The 24,551-nt window shown below is 37.8% G+C and overlaps 1 protein-coding gene across 6 annotated transcripts in view; it reads right to left on the bottom strand.

Annotated features, from left to right (window-relative positions):
- The window catches only part of PARP8 (poly(ADP-ribose) polymerase family member 8), a 119,180-nt gene that overhangs the window by 9,539 nt on the left and 85,090 nt on the right, over positions 1 to 24,551 (bottom strand). For all 6 annotated transcript variants that reach the window (XM_059874052.1, XM_059874053.1, XM_059874056.1 and 3 more), the window contains 9 exons: positions 14,508 to 14,600; positions 8,462 to 8,587; positions 6,776 to 6,841; positions 5,433 to 5,500; positions 5,079 to 5,127; positions 4,239 to 4,351; positions 3,997 to 4,069; positions 2,958 to 3,027; positions 897 to 973 (listed from right to left, as the gene is read on the bottom strand). In XM_059874052.1, coding sequence (XP_059730035.1) covers positions 897 to 973; positions 2,958 to 3,027; positions 3,997 to 4,069; positions 4,239 to 4,351; positions 5,079 to 5,127; positions 5,433 to 5,500; positions 6,776 to 6,841; positions 8,462 to 8,587; positions 14,508 to 14,600 — 735 coding nt within the window. The remainder of the gene's footprint in view (positions 1 to 896; positions 974 to 2,957; positions 3,028 to 3,996; positions 4,070 to 4,238; positions 4,352 to 5,078; positions 5,128 to 5,432; positions 5,501 to 6,775; positions 6,842 to 8,461; positions 8,588 to 14,507; positions 14,601 to 24,551) is intronic.

Below are 24,551 nucleotides of genomic sequence, written 5' to 3' on the forward strand. Positions count from 1 at the left end.
AGCTGCTATTTTCAGTGTTTATTAATGAAAAAAGGTAGAGGCAGTCTTTCTAAAATGTCTCTATTTTATTTCGAAACATAATAGAATTTATAAAAAAAGAATAGAATTTATAAAAAAAGCCCCCATTACTTATTTACATTTTTGTAGGAGATATTTGAACTCCTTTATCCAGAAAAATATCCAGAATTGGCTAATTATTACAAATTTAAAAATATTAACTGAAATATCAGTGTTACTGATAAATAAATTGATATCAGAAAAAAAAGGAAAACAGGGATAAAGTTAGTCACTAATTCTTTGGTCACTACCCTGATATTTTATTTGCCTTCCTGCTTCTGAGAGCTTCTACTGGGATGTGCCAATCTACCTTCAAAGCCAGATTATTCTGTAATTTCTGTGTGCTAATTATGGAGGCAGATATAAGATAGTTTCTTGAAATTTAGCCCTCTGCACAGATGCTGGGAGTTTGCTTTAGATACAGCAGAATTGTAATGGTTCAACATGTAAAATTTGTGAAAAAAAAAACATTACTTGCTATAAATTAAATTCTACTCATTTCCCAGCAATAACCATTCTCAATTTCTTCTGCATCATTTTGGAAGTCTTAACTCAGATGGCAAGGGGTTGCTAGGAGCCATAATGCAACATGTATTTAATCTTCATTCTCGTCCTAAATTCTTCTGCTTGGAAAAGAACGGCACAAGGTCTGCAATATGCTCCATAAATTTTTACTAGAGTAGTTGGACTGTATTTGATATTTGCAGTCTCAGAAGTTGTTGATTTCATTCAATGCAATAACTGATAAGTTGCACAAAGGAAATATTACCTCTCTTTCAGTTACTGAGTTCCCAATAATAAATCCCACAAGTCTTCCAGGGACAGTTGATGTACCATACCTGTGATGTATTACTGCCCTTACTGCCTGAAGCTGGTTCATCTTTAGCTGACACCTTCTGCTGCTTCTTGTTCATCCCTAGGAATATTAAAATCATGTATGATAACCTGGTCTATAAATACCATCAAAAGCAGAGTTCAGTATGAGAATGGAAGAGGTAGCACAGTGAGAATCACAGTCTTTTGCATGGCACTCAAAAAGCTGGTTAACTCTGTCACAGAATATCACAATATAAATCCTGTAAATTACAGGTACCTCTGCATGTATTGCAAAGACTTTAGCAAAGTCAAGTTAGCACTGAGTAGGTGCAAAAGCAGATAAACCTGAGCTTAAACGCCACTGAATTCAGATCAGGAATATTCTTATGAGGTGACTTAATGGGCTTGTAGGTCAGCATGTCCTCAGTCCACTTGACCCTATTCAGGCTGAAATAAAAATCTGATTACTGTGGGTGGGAAGGCAAAAATCTTGAGAAAGAACTTTAGATATATATCGTTAGCACTTTATGGAACTTTATTAAAAGTCTAATTAATTTGTATGAGTAGGCAATTTAAGTTTTGAAATCTACCTTGGTTTGATCTCCTTATCAACACATAAAATATTAAATTATTAGTCAGTCACATTTGATCCAATTCCATCTCAGAAACTGAAACATCCACATTTGTGCCTTAGATTTCATTCATATCCCTCATGTTGGTTTATATAAAATTCCTGTTTTGCATGATACTGTGGGCTTCCTTGAGTTTCCTGCATCCTGTATTTCACAGAATCATGGAATAGTTTGGGTTGGAAGGGACCTGAAAGATCATCTCATTCCAACCCCTCTGCCATGGGTAAGGACACCTTCTGCTAGACCTGGTTGCTCTGAGCCCCACCTAACCTGACCTTGAACACTTCTATTATTTGGCACTTTGCAAATATGATTTAATTATGGAGAAGTTTAACTCCTTGAAGGAACAGAATGTGTAGGACTCCTTCATGGTTTTTATTGGCCTCAAGGATTACACACTTCAGTGGTACACAAGCCTTCTTTCTGGAGGAGACAGGATGGAAGGGGCCAAGACAGGCAGAGAGAGGAGCAATAGCACATTGAAGTTGACAAAGCAGCATTGTCCAAAAAGAAAGACATTTTGTTAGATAAGGATACTTCAACCAGCATATTTAGTGAGACCTAAGAAACCTTCATACTCATGTAATCTCTGACAAGCTAAAAGTGCATCTAGAGATAACTGATGTTGAAGTTCCTCAAATAGTAGCTCAAAAAGCTGAGCTCCTAAAACATGGCCTAGAAACACTGAGTATCAGAAAGCAAACTAAAACTCTCAGAATCATCTACATGCCCACAAACACACATTAAACTATATACCTGCACTTTCATATGTGAGGAAATGGTAAATACTACATACCTAAAGAAAAAACTCACACTATTTTAAAATCCCTTTAATTTCTCAATGTACATAACCGACTGTCTTGTTTTTAACGCTTTTACTATTTTAATGCTTTTGTTTATTATTTAATTCTTACATGGAAAACTCTGCACAAATCACTTTAGGATTCACTAGTGGGACAAATTATGTTCCTTCTCAGGCTAAAATAAACACACTGAACTGCACTTTCTAATGTAATCTTGACATGGTGATACTTGGGAACACTCTTAAATATACAGCGTTGAGCATGTCTTTTTGTCAAATGAAGTTGTAAAAGACCATGAATTCATAGGTGAAGTTAGATGGAACTTAGGCAGGTATTGACAAAAATCACAAAGTTGGATTTCAGCTGAATCATCAAGACCTACTACATATAGCATTCAGTATTAGCTAATATTTACTTCAAGCACAGTTTAAGAATTCTAAGTACCTTGAAAAATAGGGACAGTGTTTAATGAGTGGTAATTTTCTCTTATTATTTGTATTAAAAAAATTCTCTTTTTAGAAAAAATTTAATCACAGTCAACAAAGATTAAATTGAATATAATGTTTTAAACAGCAAAGCTGTAAGAAGAAGCAGCAGAATAAGATACACTGCTATATATGTCAACTTTAGAGTGATTTATAAATGTCACCTGAGTAACCAAATGATATGCTTGACAATGGACTAAGGTAGATTCCACTTCCAAACATTGCACCATGGAGCTGAAAAAGAGCAGAGTGATTACTTAGCATTAATTTGGTTACCCGGACAAAATAATAATAATTACAGGTCATAGCACATTTACCCACCCTACTAATTTATTCCAGGTAATCAACAGTGTTCAAAGAAGTATTTTAAAAAAATCACACCCTGAGCATAAAACTTATATCTATATCTATATCTATATCTATATCTATCTATCTATCTATATATATATATATATATATATATCTCTCCTGGAAATTATGTCCAAACAACAAAACAGATGCCCACACAAAATTTTACATAATATTTATACATAAAATTGTGGTTTCTGTTTTTAAACCTAATATTACTATAGAGGAAGTCTACAAGAGTGTTTCTGTACCTGACCAAATATGCCCTGGGATCGTCTTCTAAGGTACATTGACAGCTCTGGGGAGAGCTGCCAAAACCACAATGCTAAAATACTCTGCATCAGAGCTCCCCAGTCCCTCTGTAATGCCTACTTTACTCTGCAATAGTGGTGTCCTGATGATTCATTGTCAGAAGTTTGCATTAGATCCCTTATGGCCAGGACACTTCATGCTTCCATTCCCAAAGAAATCAGAGGGGCAGAGAAAGTGCTGCAAGCCCAGTTCCTGTAACTCTAGCATGTTTCTGGATCCTATGACACGGAGACAGTTTAGGCAGCTCTGAGTTTCACTTGCAACTGCTTTTAAGCAGTACCAAGTGAAGCCTCCTAGAGGTGCTGCTCTGCAACGTATAACTGAAACACTGATTCCCACAAAGAGTTTTCTAGACGTTTTAGCAGACACATTGCTTCATCTTAATTGCATCAGAAAAGTACTTTTCCCAGGAAACAAGATGGTATTTGAAATTATCCCTTCTTCTAGCTGTATGGCTACCAGAATGAAACCCCCTGAAAACTTGCCAAAGCTAGTATGTAACAAGTACGCACTGGTTAGATAAAATCTGTTTTGTTTATTTACCTGCAGCCTCGTATTGGAAGCAACAACTAAGCCGTTCCTCAGGATGGAATGCCAATTTTCAATGTGTGAACCACTGAATAAAATGAAAAAGAAAGCAGTAAAATTCACAGTGTAAAATGCAAAAATTACATCAGAAATCCTTTAAAACAGTAGATTCACAGCTGCAAACCTCAAATGCCAGAAGTAAAAAAAACAGCATGACATTTCAATAACGTTTGTTTATTAGGAATATATGTACTCACTGAAATGCAAAGGTACTTCCGTAGAGATTTTTAGCAGCTCGGAAATTGGATTCTTTGGCTGGTGGACTGCTGAGAAGAAGGAACTGGTGGGGAGTGTGCATAAACTTCAGTTGCTGTAAAATATAAGAGTGCACATGTGAAAAGAAGTTGATTAATATGAAAGTACTGTAATTCTCTAATGGCAATCCTTAAGATACCATGCTTTTCCACACCATACATGACTGCATCTAAGTAACTACATGAACTAGGTTGGAATGGGTTTCACTTCCACAGTTTCAAGCTGAAATCAAATAGTAAGAATGAATTTCAGTTTATGAAAGAAATGGAAGTTTTTGGAAACTAGATTCCAATTTAAAATGGCTTTAGTAGCTAAACTCAAAAATTTCATCATAGTATTCTATAAGAGCTGACCTATTTTCCAAGCTTATTTGGAAGGCTGCACATTACTGCGCCCTTAATCAGAGGTTACTTATATGTGGATCTCCTGATACAGCGTATTTGTGTGCACTGCTTTCTGTACAGTTCTGCATCTAATATTCTATATGGTAACAGAACAAAAAGTGATGTTTTTATCACCTAATCCCAGATGATTGCAAGGTAGACACCTGAATGTGAGCTACTCACCTCAAACAGGTTTTTTATGAACATTATTCCTTTGACCTATTTCAGATATTCATGTTTCTAAAAATCAGGACCTAAAACTGCCTTCTCTATTAAAGGAGTCCATGCAATCAGTTTGAATGCAGACAACTACATTTTGCTAGTAAACTCCCACCTAAAATGCTAATGCATGCCATAAAAAAAAATCAGAAAATAATAAGAAAACCCACAGACACTTACTCTATTCACTGGTAGCTTCACAATATGTGATCTATTACTAGAAATAACCCTAAAATAAGAAACAGATGTATTAGACGTGGTAATCAAACCAAACTTAAAAATGTGTTATGAATGGCCATCACAAAGCATGCAGCTGCAGGCCTCTAAACCTATCAGATGGAAGTAGGCCAAACCTTCACCAGAAAATGAGATCAGAGGACCCAGATGAGGTCCAGAAACAGTCCAGAATAGCTGCAGTTGAAAATACCAAAATTAATTATTAGGCTGACCTTATACCACTTTACACTGGTCAAGTGATTATTCACTATAAATGATAATTTAATAATTATTATCTCATGCGAATCAACTTTATACCATTGTAGAAGAGGATGTGCAAGCGGGTCTTGTTTATCCATCTGCTTCTTTATTTCCAAGTAAGGTGCCTAGAAAAGAGTAATTATGTTATTTCTAAGTTGAATTTTATATGTTACATTGCCCATGATTTCATCTATTAAAATGAATACATTATTAGGTTTAAATCACAGCTTTACTGATATGCAGCATAGTAGAGTTATAAGTGTGTTTTGACAACAAGAATTAATATAGTGATTATTGTCCCTAGAGTAAGATAATAAGCATATAATTAGCATCAAAATGACTATATTATAGCAAACATTGGTGATCACAGGGAGAATAGAAGAAGACATCTATTTTTGTGTGGCTCTTGATTAAGAAATTGGGACTTCACAAAATTAGGTCTCTCAAAGAAATCCAAAATAATCCATTTGGTATTTTCAACTGTGACAAGGTATAAATACCATGTCATATTATAATATCTCTGAAAACTGTTCTTCATTTCAATCACAATGCAAAGCATCCCTTTAAAATTCATTAGTCCAATAACTGTTTTAACATTAAAAAAAAACAGAATGTTAATTATTTTTTATTTTTAAAAGACATCATAAGAAATTATAAGAACGTCCGATTTTTAAAATGTTTACAAAATATTACACAAATTAACAAAAAAGGGTGAATTTTTAATTTTCAATTTATTTTATTCCTCTATACATTCTTCACTCAAGAATCCCAAAGTATTTTGTTAATACACACAGCAAGACTGAAAACTGTTGTGAGGATGCATTTATATAGCAGTTGGAAAAGCAAGATATATGGAAGAGATTTAAACAACAACTTATAATCAGCTCAGTTGTTTGAGAAAGGAACATAAAAATAAACAGAAATACAACCATCAGAAATGCTATGAAAAATAATATGACAGTAAACAAAAAAGACCCAACCTTCCAAGTCCCCAACTATACTTAGATAGAGAATTTTGCTATTATAGAAATAAATATCATGTCATTCAGAATACCATTCAGAACATTGACACAACATCAATTTCTTTTGCTTTGGAAGTAAAGTCTCTGGCTTTGATATTTCCAGAAATGCAGCAGTTGGTGGTTACCTCATTACAAGGTCTCATTCTGCTGTTATTATCTCTAATTTAAACTTCAAAAGATCTGAGTTCTACTTCATTACTTTTATTTAACTGGCATTAGGGATAGGTTTGTTATTTTGAACAAACATTTCAATATCATTACAGTTATATAGGAAAGAGATGATACTATTGACTTCCCGAGCCATCACAGGCACGCAATACAAACATCTTTCAAGTTCTAGAAACAGTGATTAAGTTAGGTGAATATTTTTACATTTACCTGTGTCATCTCTCTGATAGAAGTGATACTGTCCAATGCTTTCATGACTCGGTCATAGTTCTTCTTCTGATGTGGCATAAAATACACAAATAAGTTCAAAGATTATTAGTATTTGGCTCTAAAATACCGATTTCTTTGTGTATAAAACCAAAGCTAGAGAAATGTTCAGCAAATCAATTCTTTTGAATATTTCAAACCATTAGCTTTCTTCCACAGACTGTCATTCATCATCCAGAAAAATTCCTTGAAAAAATATTGCTATGATCTTTCTTCTTTGAATTTCACTGGGATCTCCAAAAGGCTCCAAAAATCGGCTCATTTTTAAACAAATATTTGTAACTAAATGCAGTTATTTGGACAACATGCTCTTGAGGTAAATAATTCAGTGACTCAAACAGATTTTAAATAAAATGCATATAAACAGATGCGTTTTCTTTGCTAGCAGGTGTATAAAATGTCATAGATCCTTCAGTGGTTGCTCTGCCTCACCCTGATCTTTGCTGAGCTGCTGCTTGGGAACCACTACCAGACAGCTCCACCTGTACTGAGTGAACAGGCTAAACAACCCATGCTTCACCACCCCACAGCAGCTCCACTGTTCCCCGTCTTTGGGTCTTGCCAACACATTACAGAACATCTCCGCTTCTCCTGACAAAGAACTCCTGCTAGCTGGCCTTTGCTCAGAAAGAGTGAAATGCATCCCAGTGCAGGACATGCCAAGTTCTTGTCTATGCCTTTGGGGAGATGGCTTTAGGGAGATGGAATATTCACAGCCTGAGGGTGTTCCTGAAAGGCAGCATTGGGAGCCTAAGGAGCAGGTAACGCAAGCACAATTCTCATTATTTCAACATCGATGCTTGTACAAAACTCAACTGTTAACATCTGATAAAATTACAAACAAGGAAATAACTGCTTGCAGTGATAAAATGAGATGACAGCAATGACACTTCTAAGAATGAAAAGATGGACTGGAAATCCCCTGGCTTACATAACCTCTATCTCTCAAAGGCCATCTTTCTTTTTGTGTCCAATGTACAGACAGAGAGAAAAACATTCAGAATAAAAAATTTTGCATCCAGAATTTGCCCCTTAGAAGAATTCCCTGGCTTTAAATAATCTACACTTTTGTCATGGTTTAGGGATGGTATTCTCCAATTTACTGTTCCCACTGAGACCTAGCACTGCTCACTGCCCTCTTCCCTCTCCTTTTTCTACTTTCCCCCTGCTGTGGGATAGAAAATTGGGAGGCAGAAAGGTAAAGATCACGGGTTGAGGTAAGAACAATCAGCTGGAAACAGCAATGAGATAAGAAAACCAGCAACAGACAACATCCAACTGCTCCCCCTGCCAAGTAAAATGAGAACTCTTTTCCCTTTTTTCCTTGAAAGAGACTCCCTTGCCCTGCTCCCAGAAATGATGTGAGGTGGTACAGAATAACCTCCGGGTCTTAGCCATACCCTGTTCTGGCTACTGCAAAAATTAACCCTGTCCTGGCCAGGACAAGTCTATATTCAAGTACTTTCTCAGAGACAATAAATAAAAGATGCAAAGTTTTGAAAACACACTTGTGCTATATTCTGGAGCTGTATCACATAATAAAGGAGACTCCTCCATGAGAAATCTTTGCTTTGAAATCTTATGTATGACTAAAACCAAGTGATGACAAAATTAAAGGTAGCTACTTACCCTGGGGTTAAAGGCCAGCATCTGAGGATCATTAGGATCAACTACAGAAGGATATGGCTCAAAAATGACAACTTTCCTAGGTGATTCTAATGCAGACCGACACATAGATACTAACAGATCAACGACCTGGGGATAAAGAAAGACATATTTATAATGTTTATTCAAAATAAGTACTTTTATAGAATATCTTCCAGGCTGCCTTTTTTTACATCTTATAGATATACTGTATTTCATTGTTGCCTATATTGCCCAGACTGTGTTATTTACAGGAGATAGTTCAGGACTAAATTTTTTCCACTGACTCAACAGAGTTTGGGTTCAGCCATGGCATATTATTCCATGTGCACAGGACCAGTATCTGGTCCTAAAAGTATTATAACATCAAATATATTGCTTGAAGTATTGCTTTCTCTTGTGCACACATGTGAATTCCTGTATCAAATTTATTCACTAAGGAAATGAAATTGTGCTAGATCTGTGTATCTCTGTATAGACACACCAGTAAAAACTTTGTTCAAGAACAAGGAATAGTCTGTCAAATTTGTACCACTTTCTGCACTTCTCCTGAAGACTGTAATCACAGAAACACTTGAAAGCTTTGCTTCTGCTAAACCCAGAATACTGCAATGATTTAACAGTCATCTGCACAACTCACACTGGGGCATCCTCTTCTTTCTATCTTGTTATACAAAATTACAACACTTCTTTATGTTTCTTTGATTTTCAAAATTTCTCCACAGGATTGTGCATGTATTGTGCACACAGATGTGTGTACATAAGTAAATACACCACTTGGACACAGAGTCCCATGTAATTGTTTCAAAATATGCAATTCAGAGGTTAAAAATAGAATACAGCAATAACAAAAATGCAAGAATGCAGCTTTCTGGCAGCTGCGAAATACAAATCCAGCTCATAATGAAATCCAAAATCACTACATTAAAAAGTAGCTGCAGATTAACTCATTTTCTCGTGTTTTTCTGTGCCTTCTGAAAACATTCCTGTGTGAAAACAACTTTTCTACAAAAGAAAGGAAAAGCTGAGACAAGCTGGAGTTAGTAGATATTCCTCGTTCCCCCCACAACTCCACATGGATCAGATCTCATCTCACAGCTCAGGCTCATCTAGAAGATTTTCTACGTCTGTCATTGTACCTGACCATTTAGATGTAAAAAAATTATGGTCCTTAAGAGAACCAGAATGAAAATAAGAATAACGATGAAAGGGGAAAAAGAAATGTGCTGTGGTGAGTCATATAGCTGCCATTCTCCTCCTCTGCTCCTTCAGCATTAATGGACAATTTTCTCCGTCAGTTTTAATATATTCTGTTCCAGTTACTAAATATCTCACATATATTGAAAAATGAAATTACTTTAAATAATGATCCCTTCCCCAATGGTTCTCTGATTACTTTCCAGTTTATGCTATCTGTATGTGAGATTAATATTTTGAAATAGGGCATATGCACTAGCATTTACAAAGGAGATCAGCAGCCAGATCAGACAGTAGACTTGCCCCTCTTTAAATGTATTACCCAGAAATTGAGCATGAGTTCACTCTGCTTCTGAGAAGCACTTCTTAGTCTGCTGTCACAAAACACTCCTAGGGAAGAGCTGTTTGAGTCCCCAGAACTTTTAATGCAGAGACTCAAAGTTGTCTTGCTTTATGATTTACATGATGGGACACTGTCTTAAAACTGGCACAGTTCTACTCAGATACCATGCCCAAGCCCTCCTTTAAACAAACTGTTGACTCCGAGATTGTTTCCAACTCTGCTTTTTTTTTACACTTGATTTCCCCTGAGGTCATTGTTTTGAGGTGATGCAATGCAAAACAACTTAAACTGGGAGGCAAATCTAACAGAAACCCTGTAATAGAGCCTTGCATATGCATTCCTTGGGAATAGGAAGTGCTGTGGATCTAGCAGATGTCCTTAAAACTGGGTGTGAACTCCTCCTCAATCAGAGGTACTGAAGTAAGTAAGGATTAAAATAGTTGCATGAAGGACAAGACAACACTTGCTGATGACAATTCCTCTTATGACATCAATCCCTCAGACAGTGCCTCTCACTCTCAAGAGACTCTTTACAGGGAGTAGGAACTATCAAGAAATCAGTCATCTAATTTGCAAGCATTTTGCCTACATGACTAATACAAGGTAATCTGAGTTCAGGATGGAAAGTTTTGGAAAGTTTTATAAAGTACAATCACTTTTTATCAAGGAGAAGCCATCAGATTACTTGGAGTGCAAAGTAGGGTTGTGCACCTCAGGAAACTAGATGAAAGCACAAAAGACAAAAGAGGATATGATTTCTAATGATGGGAACTTGTATTTAGGCTTCTTCATTAGACAAAATGATTTAGAGAGGATTAATCAGACAAAACGCAAACACCTACCTTTTACTAGTCAGCCTAAGCTTGCTAGGCTGTTGGAGAAATAACCTCTGTGCTGACAGCATATGCTGTGATTCACACTGTCCTAAACTAAGGACAGAAAAAGCTCAGATTGATCAAACTCTAGAACTGATGATTTTTTTTCTGCAAACAGGAATGGGGAGGCTGTTCTGCAAACAGAGCGAGCGGGCTGCAATGCTATCACTAGAGTGAAACTTACCAGAATTTAGCTACCTAGGTCCAATGGGACAACAGACAAAACTCCTTATCTAACTCTTTTAAGCACTCTTAAGGTTGCAATGGCTTCAGAATTCTACAGTAAAGCTTGGTAAATGCAGAGGTACTCCAGAGATCTACAGCAAGCTCTGCACGTGCCTGCAACGCTGATACTTTTATAAAAGAGAGTAAGAGCTAACTAGGGCCACATATCTGCATAGTCAGCTCTACGTAAAAAAGCTTATACCTAATTCTTGACTCATTTTAGGAAAGCAACCTTCCAGCTGTTCAAAGACTTATTCAATAGGATCCCCTGGGAAACTGTTTTCAGGGATGAGGGAGCAGATCAAAGCTGGCAGATCTTTAAGAATGCCTTCCATAGAGTGCAAGAGCTCTCAATTCCCATGTGTAGGAAATCAAGAAAGGAAGACAAGATGTCAGCATGGATGACTCCAGCCCTGCTGGTAAGACTACAAGGAAGGAAGGAAATGCACAGGCAAGGGATGCAGAGATAGATATTCTAGGAAGAATATAGGGATGTAGCCTGCTTGTGTCAGGATGGGGTGAGAGAGGCCAAGGTGAAACTGGGGATCAACTTGACAAGAGATGCAAAGAATAATGAATAGGCTTCTGAAGGCATGTGAGACAGAAAAGGAAGGCCAAAGAACCCCTCTTTGAACACAACTGGCAAAATGGTAACTGCAGACATGAGAAGGCCAAGGAACTTGACAGCTCTTTGCTTGTCTTCACTGGAAGTCTCCCCTTCACACACCTCTCAAGCTGAAGAAGCTCCAGACAGAAAGCAGGGAAGCAAAGTGCTTCCCATTGCCAGCGAAGATTAAATTTGAGAGGCCCTGAGGAATGTGAACATAGAAAGGTCTAAGGGACCCGATAAGATGCATCCCAGAATCCTGAGGGAACTGGCGGTAAAGTTGCCAAGCTACTGTCCATGCTAACTCAAAAGGCACAGCAGTCAGGTAAAGTTACAGGTGATTGGAAAAAGGGGAATATTGCACCTATTTTTTAAAAGGGTAGAAAAGAGGGCCCTGGAAACTACCAACCTGTCAGCCTCACCTGGGAAGATCACAGAACAGCTCCTCCCGGAAGCTCTGCTAAGGCATGTGGAGGACAGGGACGAGATTCAAGACAGCCAGCACAGATTCACTGAGGGCAAGTCCTGCCTGACCAACCCTGTGGCCTTCTGTGATGGAGTGACCACATCAGTGGACAAGGGAAGGGCTACAGACGTCATTTATATTCTGTAAAGTCTTTAAAACTATCCTTGTCTCTAAATTGGAGAGAGATCAATTAGATGGATGGACAGTTCTGTGGATAAGGAACTGGTTGGATAGTTTCATCCAGATGGTAGAGGTCAATGTCCTGATGGCCACTGATGATGACTGGTGTCCCTCAGGGAGCAATATTGGGACCAGCATTACTTAATGACATAGAGAGTGAGTTCAAGTGCTCTCTCAGCAAATTTGCACATTACACAAGCTGAGTGGTGCAGCTGATGTGCCTGAAGGATAGGAAACCATCCAGAGGTACCTGTACCAGCTGGAGAAATGGGCCCATGGGAATCTCACCAAGTTCAACAAATCTGGGCAAGGTGCTTCACCTGGGTCATGGTAACCCCTGGTATCAGCACAGGCTGGGCATGAGCAGCCCCAGAGCAGCCCTGCCCAGAAGGGATTGGGGTGCTGTGGGTGAGAGGCTGCACATGCCCTGCCATGGCACTCACAGCCCAGAGAGCCTAACGTGTCCTGGGCTGCATCCGGAGCCCCGTGGGCAGCAGGGCAGGGAGGGGATTCTGCCCCTCAACCCTCATGAAAGTCCACCTGAGCACTGTGTCCAGCTCTAGGGTCCCCAAGATAAGGAAGAGCTACACCTGTTGGAGCAAGTCCATTGGAGGGCCACAAAAACAATCAGAAGACTGAAATGCCCTCCTGATGAAGACAAGCTGAAACAGCTGGGGGTGTTCAGCCTGTAGATGAGATGGCTTCTGGGAAGCCTTACTGCAGCCTTTCAGTACTTAAAGTGGGATGACAAGATAGGGAAAATCTTTTTACCAGAACCTGCTGTGATAGGACAAGAGGTAAAGGCTTTATACTAAAGGAGGGAGATACAGACTAGAGATAAAGAAGATTTTTACAGTGTGGGTGATGAAATACTGACATATGGTAGATGCCCCATCCTTGGAAACAATCAAGGTCAAGTCAGACAGGGCTCTGAGCAATCTGATCTAGTTGAAGTTGTCCTGGCTCGTGCCATGTCCTGGCTCATGGCATGACCTTCACAGCTCCCTTCCAACTCCAAATATTCTATGATTCTAAATGTACATGTAATGTAACATGTGCCTGAATTAAAAAAATAAATGCTCACAGGACTTCAGGCTGAGGAAGATGTGGGACTCCATCTGCACACCTCCTTCCATTTCTTACAAACTATCATCCCAATATTTGGTATCTAGATATTACAAATCCAGTGGTCTTCAGATATCAGATGAAGAGCTGCTGTTCTGATTCCACAGTCATATTCTCAAGTGAGGAAGTTGATCTACACTGCTGCAACTTTCTACCTTTGAGGATATGCTCATGGTTGTATTCAGGCACCTACCTGAATAGTTTATTTCCAGTGACTACACTCACTAGTGCTAGTTAATGTTAAGTAAAGGGAAGGTTTGTTCTTCCAAAAAACCCAGGCTGTTTAGTATGTAGAAGCACAGTAACCAGAAAATTGGACACAAATTCACTTTTCCTTAAGATCTGCAGGCTTTTTTACCTTAATCTTAAATAGGGATCTTAAATATGGAACTTAAATGTAAGATTTTTTAACTTCTGTTTTTAATGAAACATTAAGTTAGTGATTTGGGAGTGTAATTTAAAACACTTTCAGAAAACAATGATAGGATTATAACTACATCAATAACTGAATTTAGAGTCAGGAAGCAGGCTTATATTAAATTCCTGATCCTTCAGAAGAAGAAAGAACCCTATGTAGCAATATCAGTAAGGACTTTCCCACTGCTATGCAATGATTAAAACAACAGATGCTCAGTGGATCCCTACATCCCAAGACCATGAACAGGAAGTAACTTATTAATTGCATGAGAGTAGTAATGGCTCATTAGGTGAAAATAAATGTGAATTATCTCCCAATTACAATGGCTGCCTTTATTAACAACCCAGGTGACCTAATTGAATACACAGGGCACAAAACCACAGTTACTCTAATTACATAGAAGCAAAACAATGGAAACACTTCATTAGTATTATCTGAATACACCGTGCATAAACCCAGTGCATTTACAGATATAACAGTGGACAAATAAATAGTACTTACCAAACAGTACTCATATGGTGCATACAAGTCAAAACACATACTGAAAGAGACAGAGAGGACTGAGTAAAGTACAGAAAACATTAGATAATCCTACCTGTGCCCCAGTTGCAATTTCATCAGCAGCTTCGTTCATCACTCCTAACGTTTGGAAAGCAAATACACAGAGTTCCCTTTCGCAAACAGTGGGCTATACAAAAAAGAAAGTTAATTTTAATTCTGTTCTAATTTAAATTCTTGCTTTTAGCACGTCATGAGCTACAACAAAACCCAAACAAAATTAATTCTAATTCTTCATATTTTAACTGCAACATTAATTTTAAATAATTAATATATATCAATTATTGAGGAAGATACATTAAAGAAACATTTTAATAACCTGAAGAGCAAAAGTGAAAAACCCTAAAACTCCTAAGTACTCAAAGAGGCTAAATTTATAAGAAATCCCAGCACACTTACAAAACTAAAATTACAGGCATAGTACTCAAATGTTCTTAAGACTACCTATCTGAAAACTTCCTACATAATTAAACTTAATGGAGAACAAATCCTGAAGCTAATGGAAGCAGGTTTATTCTTCATAGCTTCTTACACTGCTGTTAAAAGCACACATAAAAATCTGATCTGGAAAACAAATTTCTTGAAGAGGCTATTTTTAAATTTTGGCAATTCAACAAATTTTTGGTAGACTATAAGAAAATCCAATACATTTTTGCAGCATAAACACTGTATTTTGAAGCCTACTTATTTTAAGAAATACAGATACTTCAAGTCTTTTTTCAGGTATTAAATAATAAAAACCCCTTCTTGTTGAACTAGCTTTTGCCTTTTAAAAAGTAATTCATCACAAATAAAAAAATGTTGTCTAAACTGCATATTGAGTGAGAACAGAACGTCTTGCCTTCATAAGGGAAACAAAGCAGAAACTAATAGGAACACAGCATTAGGTAATGAAAATAGGCATGTCTTCATGGGATTCCTAACTGTACAACCCTTACAGCAGCTCCATCTTATTTGCTGAAAGATAATTAGCAGACCAACTTTATAAAGTAATATCACACCATGAATTGTTAAAAGTATTCAAAATTAACAAATAGTTGAAAGAAATATGAATTGAAACCTTTCTTAAAACTACCCAGTAAACGCAACCTGTTATGACAATGCTGAAAACAATCAAAACTACTTCCTGGATACTATTTATTTGAATGCATGGTATTAAATCCTAGCTCACTGAAACTTAAACTTATCTTTGTAACTGAAAGTTCTGAGTCTAGTGATCACAACAAGTACAAAAGCATTCGTAGTAGTATGCTTTGAAGTTCAAGCCACTGCCTCTACAAAGCACTTACAGAAATGAAAAAATTAATTAAATACACAAATAAAACCTAAAATTTAGATGAATTCTGTTTCAGGCAACAGTTTTGCTAGTAATAAGCATACTGTTGTCCTTGCAGTCACTTGCTTTGCAGGACTTAAAACATTCATTTGCTGTGTTTCAAAGATTCAAGACCTCAATAAAAATCTGAAATCTTCTGGACTGATACAGTCTCACTTCATTTGCTTTACAAGAGCTATCATCTTTCAAATCTGATAATGCCACCCATTTAATTCAGTTTATCTGTCATGTTACATTGCATTAGGCAGCAGATGAAGCCAAACATGATCAAATTCATTGTCACATGGCAAGCTGGACAAAAAGTATCTATTACTGTCATTATTCTTGGGTTTTCCACATTTAGAAGATGGTTAAATCATTTGTTCGGTGGGGTAAGTATCATAATCATGTCTTCTTGCCTCAGGCTAACACTGGACAACTCTAGATATAAGGACAAGCAAGACAGCTAAATTTCAGCCCTGAAGTGGAACAGATATTTCTGTTAGGATCTATACAATTATTCTCATTTTGTGTATTTGATGAACTTTTCTGTCCACTGCGAATTTTTTCAATATGATAAAATGGGGGAAATAATCCCAGCCTTGCAGCTAAAGGGACATTTCAACCGTCTGTCTTCATGTAGCTAATCTGGATGACTTTTAGCCCTCCCTACAGTCATTTTAAAAGCACTTTTGAATTCTGTTTCTGGAATTATCTCAATTTACCAAAATAAGATGTTTTCAACTTAAATTTCCCAGAGGTGTTAGCAATGTATTCCAAGAGACATTGGTATGGCTATTTCAGTGTCCTCTACTCCAGTGACTAGTTAAGCTCAACCATTTGTATTGTATAAATCCCTACAAAATGAAAATACTAGCTTGCAATTAGGAAGCAAATGTTTGAGGGACTCTTGTTTGTCACACTCTGTGACTTCCCTATTCAGTGTTACATTTCCTTACATATGTTTTGCCTGCAATTGTGCATGCTAGAACCAATGAAAAAATATGAAAACTAAGTTAATAAATCAATTCTAGAAGGCAGAGTTTAAAGAAAACCACAAGCTTCACAGGGAAACTGGGATTCAAGGCTGCTCCTACTCTGCTGCAAATGTTCTGCATATTGATAGTGTGTTTCCCTTTATATGGTATCCACTCTTCTCTTGTCACAGGATGTGAGCCTTTGGGATGGGAACAGTATTGTTATGACTTCAGATCATAAATATGAGAAATGTCCTTAGCCACACTAAACAAACAAGAACATCACCGACACATTTATAAAAGCTACGTTGTTCCAATGTCATCTTTGCATAGCCTTACTTTGGTTCATTTATATGTAACACTCAACAAGCTAAACTTTCTAAGAAGTTTTGGGTCTGTACATGAAATGTTCAATGTATACTTTCTTACAGATGTGGAATTCACAGCCACACATGTTCAGATTAATCATCTCTTCTTGGATTACTATCTCCCATTGTTTTCAAGAGGAAAATACAAAACAAAATAGGGCTTAGACACTTAAACATTTATTTCTGAATGTGAGTTTCATCCTAGGTGCACACAGTTCCACAGATTACAATGACCACCTTGAGGATACGAGCTGCCCGGCTGGGGGGCTTTGTTGCTTCCTGAAAAGGACAACTGTAATTACTCTCACAAGCAGCAGCTACCAGGGTCTCATAGACTTTATTTTTTCTCTGGAAAATAGAAAATTAACATAAAACCATTGGTCTTCACAGAACTATTAGCTAAGTGGAGATCATTAGGTGCTGAAACACTATTAGGAGAATCATTATTCCAGTGGGGAAAAAAACAGAAAAAAAGAAGACATGGGCAGTTAACCTGAGACTGCAAATGCTTGGAGGCAGAAGACAATGACAGAACGAGAGAACATCTTCTGAATGTTTGAAATTTTCAGAGTTTTCCTTTAGCCACCCCCATTCTTTGCATGATCAGTAGCTCCCACCCAACTGCTGCTGCAGTGAAAGAAGCACAGAGTTCCCATGTGTTACAATGTAAAGGTCTTTGTTTCTGCAGCGTCTGAGACTGGCAGACACACAAACCACCTACGCACAATGACATATCCTGGTTCCTGGACTAATACACTACCTAAAATGTTTTCTAGACATTCTTTCAATTTGAAAAAGCTGAAACTTTCATTGTCTATATTGATCTAGCAACTTTCTAATGTGGGCTGTAGCTGTACTCAGAGCAACGTGTCACCCTTTCCTGTGTTCTTAGGGATATCACACAGACACTAAAGAGCCTGTAACATGACTGACACACCTAAAAACTATTGATCTAACATGAGATGCTTCAGGCAGGGCTCACTGCCTGACACAGAGCAAATGTAATAAATGGTGAAGGTGAAACCATTAGTGACCATCCCACTTTTCTTAATGAAAGCAACAGAGGAGGAGACAAAACCGAACTTCAAATCTCTGTCCTGTTTCCTACTTTCCACTAAGCAAAGTCTTAGTTTTACTGTAAGGTAAACTCCCTGAATAGTCTCTCAATATTCATGTGTTACATGGAACACGCTGCTCAAAGCCATGGGAGATACCACAGTGGTGATCAGATACAACCTGAAGAAAGATGAGAGTAGTCTGTAGCTGAGTAATAAATGCCACTTGTTCTGTTTGGCTTTGTTTTGCATGGTTTAAATTTTATTTTTTGGGTTTTTTGGTTTTTTTTCCTGCATCTTACACACTTTCAAAAAATATATTTTTACTTCACAGATACAGAAAAAACGGTGAACAAACAAGCTTTACAGATTGCTTGATGGGGATGATGCACTTGGTAACCTGTCAGCAACAGGAAAAGATATACTCAAGTCATTTTACTCTGTCAGTAAAATGTAAATTAATTGCAATCTATTCTATTAAAATACAGGTTGTAGCTGGAAAGGCTTTTTTAATAAAAAGAGATAAAACCAGCCTATATAATGGCATAAGGATTAGAAAGACGACAGTGTTATTCCACAAAAATCTTGGAATTCCACAAGCATCTTGGCTTAATTCCAGTCTGACTAAACATATTTGTACACCTACACTTTTCTCCACAGTTCAGTGATGCTTATTCTGTTCAAAAAAATTTCCCTTGATTAAGCAGCATACCCAATGCTCCTGTGTTTTCAGTAGCATCTAAGACTCTTATATTCAAAGCACAGAGAAATCCAAGACCTCTTCAAGTCAACAAGAACCCATCAAAGTCAAGATTTCACCCATAGTAAATAAAATATAACTGAGAGAACTTTGGGAAGAAAAACATTTAAAAAAATTCAAGCTTACTAATGGAAGAAATGTATCAGAATTACAAGACTGTGCTTATTTTTACAGCTAAGTAATATAAACAGATTTCAAGTATTACTTTATGGTATTTTACTGTTCATATTTTATGGGAAAAACATTAAACAGCAGAAATGTATGCACCAGAGTACAAATTTTAAAGAAACTAGTTGTAATATTTAATTTTGTTGATTTTTTTTTTTACTAATCCCTTCCTTGTTCTAAGGAGGTCTCAGTCTGAGCTTTCAACACAAGATGGCACTCTACAGAGACTTCTTTACTAAAAAAAAAAAACCAACAACCTGGTACACAGATGGTCTTTTATTTACCTTATTGAATATATTCTGAGATTATTTTGACCTGTATAATTGTCTCACAGGTCTTCAAAACCCATTCAGTCATGCTGTTCTGTCAATGCCCTCAGTATTTGCAAATGAGGAATTTGGGAAGGCACAGAACAGCAAGATAGACATTAGCTTTACAAATTAGACTATGTAAAAGCTGAATAAGATCTACAGGAAGATTGAGGGTGGCAAGGACCTCCACAGGTCATCTAGTCCAACATCCCTGCTCAAGCACGGTCACCTGGAACCAGCTGCCCTGAAAAGACAGCTTTTGAATTTCTCCATGGATGTGAACTCCACAGCCTCTCTGGACAATTTATTCCCATGCTCAGTCACCTTCAGAAAAGATGAAAAAGGTATGGTGAAAAGGTTTCCTGTTGTTCCACTGAAACCTCCTGTATTTCAGGTTGTATCCTCTGCCCCTTGTCATGCCACTGAACACCACCATAAAGGGCCTGGCCCCATCCTTTTTGCACCCTTCCTTCAAATATTTACAGACATTAGTAAGATCCCAGCTGTGCCTTCTTTCTTCGAGGCTCTCAGCCTTTCTTCCTATGTGATGTGCTTCAGCTCCTTTAATCATCTTAGTGACCCTTCACTGGACTGTCTCCAGTGGCACCATCCCGTTCTTGTGCTCAGGAGCACAGAACAGGCACAGTGCGGCCTCACCAGGGCTGTGAGCAGGGGCAGGATCACATCTCTCCACACACATAGACAATTCTGCTGTTTAACGTAGCCCAGAACACCGGCAGCCTTCCACACCACAAGTGCACATTGCTTTTTCGTGTCCAAGCTGGTGTCCTTTCCTGCCCAAGCCAAGCTGCTTTCCAGCTGGGTGGCCCCCAGCATATGCTGGTGCCTGGGTTTGTTCCTCCCCAGCTTCAGAACTTTGCCCTTCTTGCTGAACTGCATGACGTTCCTGGCATCCCACTATTCCAGCCTGTTGAGGTCCCTCTGAGCAGTGCCCAGAGTACTCCGGAGTGCAGTGTTCTCGCTCCGGAGCACTGCACATTTCTCAACTTCTTCCACCACCTGCAAACTCTCTGAGGATACACTCTGCACCATCATCTGGGTAATTAATGAAGGCACTAAACAGGACTGGAGCCACTACTGACCCCTGGGGTACACCGTGTGTTTCTGACCTCTAAGCAGACTTTGCCAAGCTGAACATCACACTCGAGGCCCAGACGCCCTCACCATCTCCTCATTTAGTCCACGCATCAACAACTTGTCTAAAAGGATCTTATGGCAGACACTGCCAAAAGCCTTACTCACGTCCAGGCAGACAATATCCACTGCTCTCCCCTCATCTACCAGAGCAGTCGCTTCCTCAAAGAAGTTTAATCAAGTCAGTCAACTATGAATTCCCAGTGGTGAAACCATACTGACTCTTTGTGAAGATTTTCTTGTCCTTAGTGTGCCTGGAAATGGTTTTGAGGCTTAGTTGCTTCATCACCTTCCTACAGATCAAGGTGAGGGTGACCAGCGTGGAGTTCTCCGGATCCTCTCCTTCTTGCCCTTTAATAGAGGACTGACATTTTATTTACTCCAGTCTTCAAATATGACACCACATTTTTATTGCACTTCTTTTACTCAGATCCTTAAATATAACAACCACTTTTCTTAGCGACTTGCAATCTCATTACATTAAATGTTTGTAATAAAAGTACATGCTTAATTCCTAAAACAACTTATTTCTCTACTGTTACAGCAGCAAAACTGTTGCATTATTAAAATGCAACTTTGTCCTTCCCCAGAATATTCTAGTAATAGTAAAAGGAAGACTTTCATACAGCATTAAAAGAAGTTAATAGCCTTCTAACATTGAACCAAATAATCCTTCGGTTTCTTTATTACATTCTTAAATCTGCTTTGGAAAATACATTTTTGAGATAGATGAACCAAATCAGATGCTTGAAAAGAACCTTTAGAGGTCAGTCAGAACTTTTATTCCCTCATACAGGACTAATTTTATCTAAACTTTATCCAAAATTTTAGATAAAGCTAAATAAGTTTTTCCTAAACCTTTATCAAGCATTGTAACAGGCTGCTCAGAGTGGCTGTGCAGTCTCCATCCTTGGAGATCTTCAAAAGCCAGTGAAAGGCAGTGGATGAAACAAATTCCATTTTCAGGAATTTTTCACTAGAGACACATGCCCTATGCAAGAATCTCTCAGTACTTCATAATGGGTTTTGTGGAAACTTTCATTCAACTTTCCATTCAACTTTCCTTAGTTTCTAATATTTAATCTAATATTGTAGTTTGACAGAAATCAGGATAATTTATGTAACTATTTAAACAACACAGATGTGAATGAAATACCAACTGTTTGAGAATGTTAGGGGGAAAAAAGCATTTCACAATGCTATTGAGACAATCCAAATCTAGCCATTAATTACAAACAAATAATAGTCCATTCTCACTCATCTGAGCAACTTCTCTGTTGAAAACAAACTCAAAGATGGGAACATGAGGCTAACAATTCAAATGACCAGGCCCTCACTTTTTTCAGTAGATTTGCCATGTCTGCCTTCTGTGTGTCTCCTCCATTCAAAACTGTGTTTGACCTTTCACTTCCCCCTTTTTCAAAACAGAGCAAGGAGCTACTTCAGAAGATGGCAGAGCTCCTGAGAGCTCTGTAGCACAGGCTGCCTTGCAGGAAGATGCTCTGTGATTCTTCATATGAGTTTAGGGAGCTGTTTGGATGCATAGACTGCAGTCACAACACTTGCTAATAATTTCACAGCTGTTTCTTAATCTTTCTGTGAAAAGTGAAATATGCAGGATTCCGACCATCATTAGAAATGACTGCATGAAATAGCATTGATCCATGTTATGTAAGAGCTTAAATAATATTTTTTATTCTTAGGATCCATGTATTCACTGTATTTTTCCTCTGCTTTGCAGAACAACTGCAAATCATTCCACGCAGTGATTTCAAGTAATTTTCTGATTTTGGCAGTACTCTATATAAGTGTGTACCTCTAAACATCCAATTTGGCTTTTATAACTTCTGGTGCACTGCAAATAATACTTAGATCTCACTGTGCTTTTGAAAGAAATACAAAAGAAACATGCTATGATGAGAACTTTCATTCATCCCCATCTTATCTGGGGAAGGTGTGAATACTTAAGGGAAAACATTGCCTACTTTACTACTGGGGTTTTTTTTAAGTGGATGGAATGAAATCAGTGGACCATCAGCCTTTATAAAGAAGAGTGCTACAACTTCATGATGTGTAATAGTACTTTTCCAATGCTCCTTCTTCTATTCAAGAGAACCTTTGTTCTTCTCCCTCACAGTCATACAGGTGCAGTTCCTCATGAGGGTATTAGGTTTGGGCATGTACTAAGGTCACCTCTTCTACCAAATCTGTTTTGTTTTCCACACACACAAACTTGTGGAGTACACAGAAGAACTGAGTATTTAAGTCTGGTCTTCTGTATTTCATGGAATTCTGGAGCTCAAAAGAACGCTGATTATTCTCAAAGATACTCACTTTGCTCTGTAAAGAAATTCCTAGGAGAAATATAAGAATTTCTTACTTATTTGTCTTCAGTAAGGCAATAAAGCAGCCCCATTATTTATCCTCAATAAAGGACTAAGAAGGCCGAACAACATCCAAGGATTTCAATGTACAAAGGGATCCTTGAACCAGGAGGGAAGATTTGCATGATCAGATAATTATTGAGGGCTCTGGAGCAAGACAGATGTCCACTGTAAAACCAAGTCAAACATATGCAATCGTGTCATGCAGCTGTTCTGCAACAGAATCTTCCATACACTGATACGTCGGCCATGTGGCTCTTGTGCCCATATAAAGCCATACAAAATGAAACATCTTGTTGTCATCATGTGATTGCTATCTTATGGGAAAAAAGATGTCAGGATTTTTAAAAAGTAACTTAAATTGAAATAGATATTAAAGCCAGACTACTTCCCCAGAAAAATTTATTTAGGCAAATGAAACACAATACTGAGAAGAAAGCTTGCTGAGAGAGATTGATTGAAAGATACTTTATAACTAAGATAAAATGATAGCCTGCAGAAAGAAAAAAACTTTATCTCTCAGTTTCAGATGTTTCTTCAGCTGTTGTGAGGATGAGACATCTGAATTTCCCAAGTCAGTAATAACTAGCACAAAAAACTATGTCCAGCACAAGAGTTTGTAAGTAGGCATAGAACTTCACAGTATTAAAAGACTGTAATTATTGTGTGATAGAAATTGTTCAATTTTTTTAACTGCATTTAAGACAATTAATAAACTACACTATAGATCAGGAAAGGCACCAGGCTGACATATGGGAGGATCAGAGAATCAAATTTCTCTGTGGCTTCTTTATAACTGCATAAAACTCCATAAAAGATCAGAAAAGCAAACCTATATACATATTAAAGTAACTTTTCAAGCAGTTACTTTATTATGCTTTTATAATTTAACAGGTCTTTGCTGGTGAAAAAAAAAGGTCCAAAATGTAGAAGGGAAAATCACTATTAAGAGTACCCACACCTAGACATGAACCTGTGTGCAACTGTGTGGAGGAACTAAACTTTAAAGGGAGAAACTGGTGAATGACCCAGAACTACACAGCCTGTGGCACATCCTGTGGCACAACCTGCTGCAGAGAGAGCCTATCATGTAATGCCTTTGGGATGCAGGCATCTGTAGGAAACGAGATCTGGATACTTTTGCTAAGCACACCATGGCAAGGCACCTACCATTACACAACCTGGTGAGGTTACTGTGGCATCTAAAGAAAGAACTCTTTACAAAGGCCAGGGATCCTCAATAAGGCTACACTGCATGCAGTCTTGGCTTAAATGAAAGCTTGCTGCCTTCTTGTAACAAAAGTACTCAATTTCTGCTCCGCTCTGAGATCTGCTCCTGCAGCAGTACTAAAGAGAAAATGCTCTTTCTCCTCACACATGTTATTTATGTACACATATATATGTATGCATGCATGTGTATGTGTGTGTTGAGCTGAAGCATGTATATATAACCCCCACAAACTGACTTCTTCAAGCTGCCCCTGGCCAGACCTCTCAGTAGAATGAAACATAAATTTCCTTAACACACTCCAGGGCAAGCTAATGCTCAATTCACACTGAGATCCTTTCTCACCTTCTACAAAAGTGC

Source organism: Haemorhous mexicanus, chromosome Z (assembly GCF_027477595.1).
Source record: "Haemorhous mexicanus isolate bHaeMex1 chromosome Z, bHaeMex1.pri, whole genome shotgun sequence".
Classification (NCBI taxonomy): Eukaryota; Metazoa; Chordata; class Aves; order Passeriformes; family Fringillidae; genus Haemorhous; species Haemorhous mexicanus.